This window comes from Onychomys torridus, chromosome 13 (genome assembly GCF_903995425.1).
Source record: "Onychomys torridus chromosome 13, mOncTor1.1, whole genome shotgun sequence".
NCBI lineage: Eukaryota > Metazoa > Chordata > Mammalia > Rodentia > Cricetidae > Onychomys > Onychomys torridus.
This window is the reverse complement of record NC_050455.1, coordinates 76,744,059-76,759,358: the sequence shown is the minus strand read 5'-3', so window position 1 is coordinate 76,759,358 and position 15,300 is coordinate 76,744,059. Positions and strand designations below refer to the sequence as shown.

Sequence of the window (15,300 nt, the reverse complement as noted above, 5' to 3'; positions counted from 1 at the left end):
AGGTCAGACATGAAAAGGCTGTCTTCATTGTGACATTTACAACTAGGAAGACTTGGACATGGCTAGGGAGGATTTGAGGGGAGTACCTTTGGCAGAGCCTTGTCTTATAATGCGTTGTTCAACTTTGGCAGATAAGGTGGCTTGGAGTGATTGTTACAGAAAGCCCTGAATAAGGAAAATGGGCTTTCTGACCATATTTTCCTATTCTTCAAAGGTATGACTATTGTTGTTCATGTATCACCTGAGGTGTTTGATGTGCCAGTTTAGATGTAAACACACACACAGAAATAGAACCATTTTTGCATTTTATTTTATAGCTTTCTTTTTCTCAGTAATGTTTTTTGAACATCTTTCTTCACCTGTATGATTTATTAAACTAGTCTATAGGTATTTGGGGTGTGTGTGTGTGTGTGTGTGTGTGTGTGTGTGTGTTGTTGTTGTTGTTGTTGTTTCTTCCTACAGTTTAGGTTAAAGCTGTGTTTTTTCTAAGATGAATTATACATTATAAAGGTGTGTGTAGTGATTAAGCAGACTTTTGAATCAACTGATCAAGTATGTGATTTTAGGCAAGTGTCTTATGGTGTTTGTGCCTCAGTTTCCCTATTTATTTAATGGGACTATTACTACTTACTACTAGCTGCAAGCATTTGCCTACTGGTATATGGCATTGCTTTAAGGTCATCTCATATATAGGCATATTTTAACTCCATAAGTTACATAAGTGGTAGATTTAGTTATATCTAAGATCATATCATTGCTAAGGAGAGCTGAGATATGCATAAACTCAGTTTAGTTTCACAGTGTCATAACTGCTTCATTAAATTTACAAAGCTTTAAGATGATAAGAACTGATGAAACAGTGTATTCAAAAGACTTAGTTTCGGTCACTCTGGCAATATGGAGCTTATATTTATCACTATAAACAATGTAAGCAACAGTAGGTTTGTTTAAACCAAATGATGGAAGGACATTGTTGTCTTATAGCTTTGGCAAAGAACATACCAAAAGACAAACATGTCTACTTGGTTATGCATGTATGAATTGTTTTTCAAGTAATCTTACAAAGCTGTTTCCAAGTTCTATTTGATCGACAAGCTAAAGTGTTGAGTTTGGGATATCCTTCGCAATATCATGCTGCTCATTTAACTCCCCCAATTCCTGGGTGAAGGTATTATCTTTATTTATATAATTTATTTTTATTTTATGTTCATTGGTGTTTTGCCTGCATCAATGTCTGTGTGAGATTTTCAGAAGCCCTAGAACTAGAGTTACAGACAGGTGTGAGCTGCCATGTGGGTTCTGGGAATTGAACCCAGGTACTCTGGAAGAGCATCCAGTGCTCTTTAACACTGAGCCATCTTTCCAAGTGTGCAGTATTATCGTTTTGTTAAATACTAATTTTTTATTTTATGTATGTATGTGTGTGCCTGAATGTAGATGTGCACAACATGTATTGCAAATGCCCTCAGAGGCCAGATGAGGGTCAGGTCCTCTGAAACTACAGTTCCAGATGATTGTGAGTCATCTGATAAGGCTCTAACTAAATGCCAGGAACTAAATCCAGCTCCTCTACAAAAGCAGAAGAACTTTTCACTGGTGAGCCATCTCTCTGACCAGAAGATACTTTTCTTTCACTTTTTTTTTTAACATTACATTTTACCTTTTAAAAGAATTTCAGATGTGAGTATATTTACATAATTCCCATGCTTGCCTCTTCCCCTTTTTGATTTTAATGAGAACCACTGCACTCCTTAGCAAATACGTGATCTCTTCAACTATTGTTGCACATGCATATGTGCATAAACATTGTAAACACCACCCAATGAGCCTTTAGTATTGCTTACATGAATATGTGTTTAGGGCTGACAACTTGAGATCGGATTACCTTTCAAGGGCCCCATCGTTGAAGATTAATTCTCTCTGTTTGCCATTAATTGCTTATAGATAGCTCTTTCTCTAGAGGTAGGATTTTGTGAGATTTCTGCCATCTACTTCAGGTTGTCAACTGTCTTGTTTAGGTGACTCTATTGTTAAGATTCCACGGGTGTGCTCGGTATCATATCTAAAAACATCTAGTAGCCAGTGTTCTGAACTTTTGGATCTTAGAGTCTTTCTGTCCCCCCCTCTTCTGCAATGTTCCCCAAGCCTTAGGTGTGAGTTGTGTTGTAGATGTATCAATTGGGGGTAGGCACTCCATGGCCAGTTGTTCTCTGCATTATGGCCAGCTGTGGATTTCTGTGATGGTTTCTGTTGCAAAAAGAAGCTTCTCTGATGAGCTACACATGCCTGTGAAAATAAGGAAATAGGTATTTAGAGTACAGTTGGGTGATATCTTGGTTTAGCAAAGTGGCAATAGTAGGTTCTCCTGGGTCTGTGACCTCACCAGCCAAGGGTAGTTGGCTAAGTTTTTAGTACCAGGTTTGAATTCTTTTCTATTGAATAGACCTTAGTCAAATGGGATGACTATTGGTTACCCCCAAGATACAAATGCCACTATCACACCCTTTTTGTGTATCTTGCTATGCTGGTCCTTGTTGTGGTTTCTAGACCTTACAACTGTGTGGGGCTATGAATTGCTTTTCTCCCTTTGGATAGTCCTCAGGGAGGAGGCTTTCAAGTTAATTCCATTTTGAAAGGCAGTTCCCCATGCCTGGAAATAGAGTTTTTGTTACCTAATCTATGACTCTTAGAAATTTCTGTTTGAGTTTTCAAAATGAGGTATAATTCATCTACAATGAAATCACGTCTTTTAGTACACAGTTCATAGAATTTTGACAAATGGATCCACCCATTTAAGCCCCACCATAATTAAGTCTTATCACCCCAAATTTCTTGAATTTCTTAAATTTTTAATTTTGGGGAGAATCAGCCTCTCCAATATCCCAGGCTGACGTTAGACTCCTTCTTCACCATTTTTACTTAAAAGAACAATATGGTCATTCAACTTAAGTTTCAGGATTTTTTTCCCCCACGAATGGTTAGAATGAGCCTCTCATTTCCATGAATCCAATAGACAGTATTACTGATAATGGCCCATTTTAAAATTTCAAACAAGGTTAAAATTGTAAAAATCTGTGTCTCCCACCATTGCCTTAACTACTTTTTTCTACCTAAGGACTTTTCTAGTGGAATCAGTGGTGATATTCACAAATGTAATTTTTGTAAAAAGCGAAAACAAAAACCCTTTTTTGGTGTTGTATGACTAACTAAAGCATAATATTACAAAATCATGTATGAGCAATGATTAAAGTGCAAGATACAATTAATTTGTATGAAACAGAGTAAAAGTAAACATCTTGATGCAGCTTCAGATTTCCAGTACAATTAAATTTTAAGAAATTATCATTTGGGCTAGAGAGATTGCTCAGTGGATAAAGTACTTGCTACACAAATATGAATACCAGTGTAGCTGGAGTTCCTCCAGTCCCGCCGCCACTCAGACTCAAATAAACACACAGATGATTATATTAATTAAAACTGTTTGGCCTAATGGCTCAGGCTTCTTCCTAGCTAGATCTTACTCTTTTTTTTGAGCTGAGGATTGAATCCAGGGCCTTGTGCTTGCTAGGCAAGCGCTCTACCACTGAACTAAATCCCTAACCCTAGATCTTACATCTTAAATTAACCTGTTTCTATAAATCTTTACTTTGCCACGTGGCTCGTGGCTTACCGGTATCTTTACATCTTATTTCTCATGGCAGTGGCAGCAGGCAGCGTCTCCTGACTCAGCCTTCCACTCCCAGAATTCTCCTCTCTGCTTGTCTGGCCTATACTATACTTCCTGCCTGGCTACTGGCCAGTCAGCATTTGATTTAACAACCAAACAGAGCAACACATTCACAGCATATAGAGCAATATCCACAGCATACCAGAGTTTGGATCCTAGAACTCCTGTAGAAAGATGGATGTTGCAGCCCACCTCCTGTAACCTGAGTGCTGGGGCCCAGAGATAGATTCCCAAAGCTCATTGGAATAGTGAGCCCTAGGTTCATCCAGAAACTCTGTCTCAAAAATAAGAAACAGTAATAGAGGAAGACATTGCAACATCAACTTCAAATATTGATGGAGGAATACATCCACATGTATACATATATATGGGTGTGTGAACAGACACATGTACACAAACACACAAAACAACCACTCCTTGAATTTATATACTATCAAAGAAAAATATGCACAGGTATATAAAAGGTATTAAGCAAAATGCTCTCTTAGATTTTTTTTTCCCTTACCCTTGGAATAAAGAGCATATTGAAAGATGAAATGCAGAGGCAGATGTAAGCTCAGCTGTGTTCTTTGTCTGCACAAGATTTTTTAGTAATGTGAAATGGTGCTACTTTTCTCTCTTACTGTTTTTATTGTTTGGAAAATACTGTTCTTTCTCGGGAAATTGATTTATGTTAATGCATAATGAGTATATTAATGCATTTAAATAAACAGATAAGTATTTTTAAACTCAGTTTTAGTTTCTAATAGGAAAAATTTCAACAGATACAAAATACATAATTAAAACATTTTGTGATTCCCAAACAGCATTTTTCCAGGTCTTATAAGAGAATAAAGCCTGGCAGTGGTGGCGCACGCTTTTGATCCCAGCACAGGCAGAGGCAGGCGGATCTCTGTGAGTTCGAGGCCAGCCTGGGCTACCAAGTGAGTTCCAGGAAAAGGCGCAAAGCTACACAGAGAAACCCTGTCTTGAAAAACAAAAAACAATAAAAGAGAGAAAGAGAATAAAAACACAGAAGGTGGAAAGTTTGAGGAGCACTGACCTAAGGACTACACCTATAGGCAGGATGTGTGGCACAGGGAAAGAACTCGCTGTTCCCAGGAGCAAATGATTTTTGCTTCATTGGACAGGTTTTAATTTCTCTGAGACTGAGGTTCCCTTTTGTAAAATAAGGGTAACAGAGCTACTTCGTTAACTTTAAATCATTGTTTGACTTGTCTCTAGTTTTTATATTAGATGTTAAAATGAATGGTACACCAGGATACCTGGAACCATCCCTTTAAAAAGAGGTGGTAGCGTCCAGAGAGAGAGGGCCCCACCTATAATCTCAGCACTTGGGCTCATTGAGTTCAGGGTTTTTGTTGGGCTACATAATAAGTTTTACGCCAGCTGGTCTACCCAAGAACTTGTCTTAAAAAAAAAAAAAAAAGTTGCAAAAATGCAGTTAGATGTCATTTTCTGTCTATAGAGTATTTTTTTATTTAAACAGTTTTTAATGTTCAGTGTATGTGTGCTTCCATATACCATTTGTTGTTTATATGTGGGTCAGAGGACATCAGGCTTAATGGCAAGTACCTTTACCTGCTGGGCCACTTCACTGGCCCTGTAGAGTTTTTTGTTGGTTTGTTTTGTTGTTTTTTTTTTTTTATGTTTAAATCTTTTTTCCCTTGAAGTATCATACAAATTTTCAAGTGTATGCTTAAACTTAAAACTTTGAATTAGAAAAGTGGCAAGATTGATTCAGAACACTTACTTGGGCACAAGACAGATGGTAATCCTATAAAAAGATGGCATATATTTTTGGAAGTGCAAACAGGAAAATAGATACTCTTTAAAAAATTCTAGAGTAGTCTTTGACTAGAAGATGCAGGAAAGAGATTAAAAACATATGGCGTAATTGAGCTTCTACTTTCTAATATCTAGGATTGGATCTTGTCCCCTTAATATTAGAATCGGTTGCATATGCATTTGTAGCATTTTTCAAGTAGATACCTGCCAAGTGCTTTTCTCATTTGTGGTGCAGCTATGTGATAATGGCAAGCAGGACTCTTGGAACCCCAGATTTAGAGACATCACTTACCATCTCAGAATCAGCTACCAAGTCTATCTGGGAGTTAGCCTTTGCTTGGGGACAAGACCAGGTACTTAGTGAGTTCACTCAGGGTACAGCTTAATGTTTAAAGTAGCTTGTGCTCCAAATATTTATAAGTATTCTATTTTTACAGTATCTTTCAAAAACAATATATGACAGTGAGACTTAAACTGCTGCTGCTTTTTGTGGAGATGATGTAGCTGTTCCTCTGATAGGTTGTCTGGTCTGAGTGCTTTCATTGAGCATGATTTCATGCAGATTCTGTCTATACAACAACCAGCTGCTGTCTGTAGTTAAAACTGAACATTTGTCAGATTCTTTTCTTCCCTCAACTCCCACCTGTGTTAGCAGTGTGTTTCAGATGAATTTGTATTATAATTTACCATTCATATATCTGTCCCTCCTACTGGCTTACCATCGTAACTAGCATTCATATTATTGCACTGTGTTGTGTGTGTAGTAGTGGTCAGTCAGTCAGAGTGATTTAGAGCTGTGGTCTCCGGGATAATCAACTGCATTGCACTAAGTAGTTGGAAAGGTGTCACGTTTCTTCTTCTAATCAGGCAGTGCCCCCGTGATGGCCAAGAGCTATGCCTTCAGGAGATTGAGGGGCCATAGAAAAGGTTGGTCTCACAGTACATGTATGTGCTTGAAGTGTGTGCTTGTTCTTCCAAGCCATTCACAGTGCCTTCACTATGCTTTGCTCCTTCACCCTGGTGCATGGGCAGTGCTGAGTTTGCTCCTTCAGACCTGGTGCTGAAGATGAGCCTGGTCAGATAGAAAAGATCTAGTTCTGACCTGTATAATAAACACAAAACAAAAAACAAGGAGTAAATGAAGGACCCATTATTTGCCCAATGCCCAGTATATAGCAGGCAGTTATCCTAAATGGGGTGAAATTCCTAAGAATAGATTTGGACTCTTTTTGTTTCATAGCTTAAAAAAAATTCTGTTTTATTTGAAAACTAAAATGTTTTTTTCTTTTTCTTTTTTAGAAAATAGCTCCAGATGTTAAATGAAGCTGGGCAGAGTTCATCCATGAAGCATCACAGCCCCTCCAGATGTTTGGGGACAGCTGCTCCAGAGAGAAATTGACCTGTTTAGATTAAGTAACTAGTCACAATGAAGAAAATTAGTTTGAAAACCTTCCGGAAATCTTTCAACCTGAGTAAAAGCAAAGATGAAACCGAGTTCATGGTGGTTCAGCCCCAGTCCCTCGCTGGCGACTTCGTGAAAGATGACTCCTTATTCGGGAGCTGCTATGGCAAGGACATGGCCAGCTGTGACATTGGCAGTGAGGAGGAGAAAGGGAAGAACAGGTCCAAAAGTGAGAGCCTGATGGGCACCTTGAAGAGGCGGTTGTCTGCCAAGCAGAAGGGCAAGGGCAAGGGTGGGACTGCACCCACAGACGAGGACACCTTCTCTTCGTCTTCAGCGCCTGGAGGCCTCAAGGACGTGCGTGCCCCTCGGCCCATCCGTTCTACGTCACTGCGCAGCCACCACTACAGCCCCACACCCTGGCCGCTGAGGCCCACCAGCTCGGAGGAGACATGCATCAAGATGGAGATGCGGGTGAAGGCCCTGGTGCACGCTGCCAGCCCGGGCCCTGTCAATGGTGTGCGCAAGGAGCTGCGGGACCTGCAGCCCAGGGAGCTAAGGGACCTGCAGCCAGAGCCACACCCTGAGCCCCGCCGCAGCCCTGGTTCACCCGGGGACCTGCACCTCCATCTGGAGGAACACGTGCCTGTAGTTATCGGACTCATGTCTCAGGACTACCTTCAGTACACCGTGCCTTTAGAAGACGGGATGTGCCCCCTGGAAGGGCCGCGTAGCTGCTGCCTGGACACGTCCTCGCCCATGGAGGTGTCAGCCGTGCTGCCAGGGGCCAGCGCCTTCTCCGAAGACGACAGTCAGGTGGACCAGGACCTGGTTGTAGCCCCAGAGATCCTTGTGGATTCTTCGGTGAACAACTTGTTGATTGGCACCACAGGAGTCATGTTGCAGAACCCCAGAGCAGGTCATGACGATGCCCCTCCCCTCTCACCATTGCTACCTCCAATGCAGAATAACCCAATCCAAAGGAACTTCAGCGGCCTCTCAGGCCCGGACATGCACATGGCCGAAAGTGTGCGCTGTCATTTGAATTTCGATCCCAACTCTGCACCTGGCGTTTCAAGAGTTTATGACTCGGTGCAGAGCAGTGGGCCCATGGTTGTGACAAGTCTTACGGAGGAGCTGAAGAAGCTTGCAAAACAGGGGTGGTATTGGGGTCCTATCACACGCTGGGAGGCAGAGGGGAAGCTGGCAAACGTGCCTGATGGTTCTTTTCTTGTTCGGGATAGTTCTGATGACCGTTACCTTTTAAGCCTGAGCTTTCGTTCCCATGGTAAAACACTTCACACTAGAATTGAGCACTCAAATGGTAGGTTCAGCTTTTACGAACAGCCAGATGTAGAAGGGCATACATCTATAGTTGACTTAATTGAGCATTCAATCAGGGACTCTGAAAACGGAGCATTTTGTTATTCAAGGTCACGGTTGCCTGGATCTGCGACTTACCCGGTCAGACTGACTAATCCAGTGTCCCGGTTCATGCAGGTGCGCTCTCTGCAGTACCTGTGCCGTTTTGTTATCCGTCAGTACACCAGAATAGACTTAATTCAGAAACTGCCTCTGCCAAACAAAGTGAAGGATTATTTGCAGGAGAAGCACTACTGAGAGATTAGGAGCCCTGCTTCTTGCACTTCGGGGTTCAGAAACAAGACTGGAGTACAGTTTACAGACTTACATCGCCATTGAAGTCTTTGCTGCCATAACTATTTTAGTTTTTATGTGTGAAAGGGTCATCAATTTGTTCAGGGGTGGGGAAGTGTCTGCAAGGTGTCTTGAGTTTATTTTGATTCTTTGGAAAGGGACGTCTTGAGTCTTGAGGATCTAGAAGTGTGAGTTATCTTTCTTTAATGTGCAGAATAATCACAATGTGAATGACCAGATTCTCCTTAATGCCCCCCCCCCAGTCCTTTGCTGCTATCCACTGTGATTCTTATGCATTAAAGCACATTTCATGTGTATTCAACCCTAAGTAAAGTAGAATGAATCGTAAAGAATAAAAATTGCTATGACATTAAATGGCCCAGTTGAATAAATGTGTGGGATAAAACATATTTACATATACACTGAAAAATGATTTTTTTAAGTCTCACACTTTAAAAAGGTTTTATTCAGAATTCTGAATTGACACAATCTTGGTTAATGGAATGTAAATCTGCAACATATCTTGTACAACACTTTTCTAAATTATTTTCTAAGGATGTGATAATTTGTTTTGTATTTTTCTTTTGCCTTCATTTTCATCTTGTGGTTTGTCTCTTTTGATAAATGGCCTTACATTAAAAATTGTAAACAAATATATACCCAATTTAGAAATTGTTGCCTTTTCTGTCACTAAACTCGGGTACAAATTGGCATAACTTAAAGCCCTGTAAAGTCCAAACCATTGTTACAAAAGTGAGATAACCCTGGTTTCTTGTGAGCAGTGTGTATGCGTGTGTGTATGAGAGAGGTTCTTTCAGTTAAATGTTTGATCTGTGATTTCTTTAGTCAATATTTTTCTTCCATAAACTTGACAAAACAAGTTTCATAAATGAGTTGTATTTTCTTACATTAAAGTTTATATAAAGTTGTAAATTGATTTGAATAGAAAAGTTATTTTGAATTTGACTTATCTTTCTTCTGTGTAGTCATGACAGTGTGCTGGGTTTGACCATTCTGCCCCAACACAACAACCCTGATGACATCGATTAAATAATTGGAAATTGTGATGTATTGTGTACGAAAAACTGTAAAACCATATCAGATATGCAAAAATAGTTTCCTGCTGTGACTGCCCCTTGAAGATTATGCTAATTATGCTAATTCTTAAGTAACTTGGCATCTCTAGTTTTTTTTATCATTGTGTTAGAGAATGATGTGCCAGGTTTTAAAGGTTATTTTGGAAAATAGATTGTTAAGTTCAGAGTTCTGCAATGGTATTACTATAACTATTAAGTGATAGTATTTAAAGATTGCCCCATTCAGAAAGTATTTCCAGCTACACTTGCTTAAAAAAAAATCACAAGGGTAAAGGTCTTAAGGTCAAACTTTTTGGCTTTGTCATCCAAACATATCTGTATCTTTAAATTTTTCTAGGGTTAGAATTGAGATATAAGAAAAGGCACAATGCCATTGTGTTACAGTGTTAATGGTATCTTGACTTCTAAGGAGCAAGGTACTTACTTTTGATGGAATGTTGGTTGGACCTTATTACAAAGATTTTCATTTTCTGATGTCTTTCATCTAATATGAAATATGGAGTATATTGTAATAATACAAGCATTCATTATAAGCTATTGGAGTAAGAACTATTGCAGAGTTGTAGGCTTGTTATCAAATTAATGCAAGACACTTAACTATTTTTTTGAAAAAGAATTTATTTTTAAACAACTGAAAATATATCTAGGGTGAGTTGAAAGTCCCTGCATCTACGTTAGATGCCAGGTGTCACATAGTCACCATATTGATGGTGAATGTCAAGATGGCTTCATGTCTCAGAAACATGCACATGTTCTCAAGATCATGGCTCACAAGAGTCTCTGGACTGTCCCCAACATGTCTCACATGAACATAGCTTGTTTCCTACTCTTTCTCATGGTGCCCTGTGTTTTAGATCTACCCACTAAATGTCAAGAGTATTCTGTTTATCATCTAAATCTTTCTAATAATAAATTTTGTGTTATTTTTAGGGCAGCCTTTATTACAGAAAACAACTTTTGATACTTAATATTACAAAAAACAACTTTTCATACTTAAAATGACCTGTCCTAATTCAATTTGAAATAATCAGATTCTGATAGTTTATGAATAAAAGTCAGCATTTATTGATTGAGCATTATTATTCACAGAAAGGTGTATTATCAGTATTTTTGTGTTTTTGTAGCCAAGACATCCGTTTGACAGAAATAAGAAACAGTGGGAAATGGCTTTGTAGGATGCTGTCTGTTAAACATGGAAAGAGAAAGAGTAAGTCCTTGTCTTGTATCTTGGCTTAGATAGAAGTTGGTTAACTTTCTGGGTTTCTTTGAACTTAGATAATACAAACACAACCTGTAAGCTGTTCTTAAATCTGCACATTTAAATTTCCTAGGTTAAGGCAAGAAAATAGCAAGCAGGAAAACTCTGTCCATTTGTAACAAGTGATTCAGTTTTTTTACTCAGATATTTCACTACTAAACTTGCTGAAGGCTGGAAGTTACTTTGGGGCTTCCTGAGACACTTAACACATTTTTATATATATGAGAACTACAGAAAGTACTTGAAAAGTACCTTGTTTTCTCTAAGGAAGACTGTTTTCTTTCTACATGGTGCAATAATCTGAAAATTTAGGTCACATATTATAGTAAATAACCATGGAACTAAAAAATAATTTTAAGGAAACCAGCTACATAGGGCAACCGTCTTGCTGTTGAATAAAATCATGTGCCAAAAAGGCTAACTCATTGGCATTAAGGAGATAAAACAAAGTATATGTCACAGTTTCTGAGCCAGTATTACTGAAATAGGATGGAAGTTATTGAAATCTCACCGGTTTATGTAGTTTCTTTCCTAGTGCTAAGTATTTCCAACTGCTTTCAGGAATGCCAATTTTAATTACTGTGCATTTCACATATAGATGAAAGAAACTTTTATGAATGATTCAAATAATATATTTTGATTTAAATCTGAATTTCTTTCATTGAATGTGAAGTGTTAATTAGAAAATGAATGACATTACCAGCAATAGTTTTGTTGAATATTCTTTAATGAACAGTTGCCACTTCCACAAATAACTTTAAAATTATAAAGGTATTGGTACGTTAATAATAAAAAATTTGATTTAATACTTTTTTAATCCTGTAAAGTTTTTATAGCATCCTTTTTATTGATCAGTCATAATATAACAAGGCAAATATGTACTTTTTTGAAAAACGACCCAAATTCTCCAACCAGAGAGGATGAGGAGGTCTTAGAATTTCCTAACAGTATGTATTCATGTTGGGGTAAAGAAGTCTCATAGTTGGCGTGCTATGAAATTAATACCTGCAATCCAGATTGCTGTAGTTTACACTTTGTACGTTTTAAATCAGGTGTGTACTGTTTGTACTGAGAACACCACAGAATGAACTATCCAAAGTCCATTGATTTAATAAGTGTTTTGGTTTGTAAGCAAATTATAGTAATTTCTTGCACATTTTTTTTGGAAATCAATTGTATAAAAAATTATGTATCTGCTTCTAGATACAGTGTGTAAATAAAAGTTTCATTCACAACATCTGCTGTCATCTGTCCAGGTGCAGGGCCTGACTTAATTAGTATATGATTAGCCGGAGTTTTGACATGTTCCATGAAATGGGCAGATACTGAAGAGTGGGAAAAAAATAACATTTTAGTAAAAAGGGAACTGTGAAGTGTCATTCAAGATGACCAACCTAGGCGTCAATTGATGGTGCTGATAAACTGCAGTGATTAATATGGCTGGAGTGCATTGAGAGACTTAAAAGACTAAATTAAAACTAGCAAAGTAACAAAACCTTACAAAAAAGTAAGTTAGGCTAAGTGATAAAATGTTTGGATTGGGGCATTAAAAAGCATCTCATTATTTAATAGTATTTTACCAGAAAAAAAAAATCTTTAAGAAGTTTCTAATAACCACTGAATTTTATTGTCTGCTTTGTAAAAAATTGTGAGTGAGTGTGTGTGTGTGTGTGTGTGTGTGTGTGTGTGTGTGTGTGTGTATTCACAAGTGGAAACACAGAAAATGGTATTGGATGTCCTCTGTCACTCACTGCCTATTACTTCTGAAAGCAGGGTCTTTCCCTAAACTTGGAACTCAAATTTTCTTGGGTAGACCAGCAAGCCTCAGGCATGATGTCTGTTCCCCTCAGGGCTGGGGTTACACTCATGTGTGGGCTACTCAGCTTGTTAAATGAGTGCTGGGATCCAAACTATTGTGTGTGTGTGTGTGTGTGTGTGTGTGTGTGTGGGTGAGTCCTAAGATAATGCCTGGTGATTGTAGAGTGCTTGACAGCACTCTCACAGTACCTAAGTATCTTGGGTTAAATGTTGCTTGAAAGATTTCCCCCAACATTATTTTAAAGTAAACGCTTTAAAAATATCACAGCTAATTGAAAGACGAATTTTAATTTTACTTGATGAGAAATACTTTTAAAAGTTTGGTGTTAGTAGAGCCCAAATAATAGCTTTATTCAGAGTTTCCAGAACCTATTGAGTAGATAACATTGATGTGATGGAACTAATGAAAACCTTGATTATAAGACTAGAATGGGCAGGCCTCAGCCATTGTATGATAGAGTAGACTAAGAACCTATCACATGTGCAGATGGACAGACAGATTTTTTAAAAAGTGACCCAGATGCTGATTTTCTTGACTATAATATGTAAATATTGCGCAAAGACACCACTTAGCACTGTCCTGTGTCTTAGTTTCTTTTCCTTTTGTGATAAAATACTCTGAAAAAAAAAATGCAATTCAAGGGAGAAAGGATGTGTTCTGGTTTGTGTTTCAAAGGTACAGACTATCATGGTGTCACAACAGCAGGAATTGGAAGCAGCTGATCACATGAATCCACAGTCAGGAAGCGGTGAATGCCTATGCTCCACTCATTTTCTCCTTTTTACACACTCTAGAACTGAGGCCCAGGGAATGATGCTACCTGCTTTTAGAGTGGGCCTTCCCACCTCAGTTTAAGATAATCCCTTACAGGCAAGCTCAGAGCTAGATAATCCCTGGAGGCCTGTTTCCTGGTTTTGTCCTGTTGACACTTAACACTAATTGTCATACCTTCTTTTCCCAATTATCTTACTTGATAATAACACATGACTGAAGTCAGAATGGTTTTCTAAAATCCTCTATGACATGGCTTAAGTCATTTCAAATCCCAAGAGTTAATAAAATCTAAATAACTAGCTTCAGGGTTCAGCTTAGCCAAGAATAGTTGTTCCATTTAATGCACTGCAGGGCAGATATCAAAGGCAAGACTGAACTTTCATTGGCCCAAAGGCCATCATCACAAGAGGATATACAGATCTGTAGCCTGCTCCTTGACTGTCTTATCTAGGGTGTGTTTAGGAGCATGGTGAAACTTATTACCAACCCAGCTTTTGGTTTTAGAGCTCTCCCTAATGCAGTTGCAGGGCTGTGTCTAAGAAAATGGATGGCTCTTGTCAGTAGAGCACATACAGCCAAATTTTGAAGACCCCAATGTGTCCTTCCTGGCTTCATGGGCTGTATTCATTACAACCCAGAGCATTTCAGACTGTGTCTATGAGTTTTGGGATGCAGTCCAGGTAGTATTCAATAGTGACAGCATACTTAGAAGAGATATCTTCAGAGTTGAATTTCTTACAATTATTTTGAGCACTTGAAATTTTTGTGTTTTATGTGGTGTTTTTTTTTTTTTTTACATTTTAAATTTTAAGAAAATTGAATCATTTTCTCTTTCCTTTTTCTCCCTCCAGCCCCTTCCAAATCCTTCCATGTTCTCCCCTTTGCTCTCATATTGATAGCATCCTCCCAGATTGTTAGAGTGCACCCAGGCACATGAATACACACACACACACACACACACACACACACACACACACACACACACAAATATATATAAACACAACCTGCTTTTATCCTCCATCCTATTGCTAGAGTCATTCATTCTACTCCATAGAAGAAGGAGGGGGACTTGCTGAGAGGCCAGATGGAAGGCAAGAGTAGAGAACCATGCCCTGAGGATGAAGGATCTGGTGCTGCAATAGCAGCTAGCTCACTGAAAACATCAGTCTGGCTTTGGATTACTAAATTTACTCTTATGCTTAAGAGCCAATTTCTTTTACTCCCACCTTCAAATTCTTAACTCCTTGCGCCTGCCCCAGGCCCAGATGTTTTCTTTCTTTTCTGAGGCTTTTAACTTCTGAATAAAAATAGTTAACCTTTATTTCGGTTGAATTTGTTTTCACAGAGCCTGATATTTTGTGATGTTTTTAACTTTTCTTTAAAATCTCTGCCCTGGGTCTGGAGAGTTGCCCCAGCCTTCCCTTTAAAAAAAGTTCACTGCTCCTTAGATACTATGAGTTTTGTTCATGGCACATACATGGGCAGCTCACGGCTATCTTTAACCAAAGCAACAAGGGACCCCTCTCCTCTGTAAGACTTCACTACCACATGTGGATTTTTTCCTGGGTCATCTGTGCCTTTGAAGTGGCAGTTTGGTGTGTGAATAGGGTGGTCTATACTTAGGTAATTCAGTTTTTAAAGGAAGATTAGTCATGAACCCATGTTAGCATGATTTTAGCTAGATATGGGACTCATACCTAAAATCTGAGCACTCGGAAGTTAGAGGCAGGAAGACCAGGAGTCCAAGATCATCCTCTGCTTACATAACATGTTCAAGGT

At 38.7% G+C, this 15,300-nt stretch overlaps 1 protein-coding gene across 4 annotated transcripts in view; it reads left to right on the top strand.

Moving 5' to 3' along the window:
* Socs6 (suppressor of cytokine signaling 6) overlaps positions 1-12,156 on the top strand; it is a 31,455-nt gene extending 19,299 nt beyond the window's left edge. For all 4 annotated transcript variants that reach the window (XM_036205094.1, XM_036205095.1, XM_036205097.1 and 1 more), the window contains one exon: positions 6,815-12,156. In XM_036205094.1, the coding sequence (XP_036060987.1) occupies positions 6,942-8,537 (1,596 nt within the window). In that variant the 5' untranslated portion in view covers positions 6,815-6,941 and the 3' untranslated portion in view covers positions 8,538-12,156. The remainder of the gene's footprint in view (positions 1-6,814) is intronic.
* Positions 12,157-15,300: the final 3,144 nt, after the last annotated feature.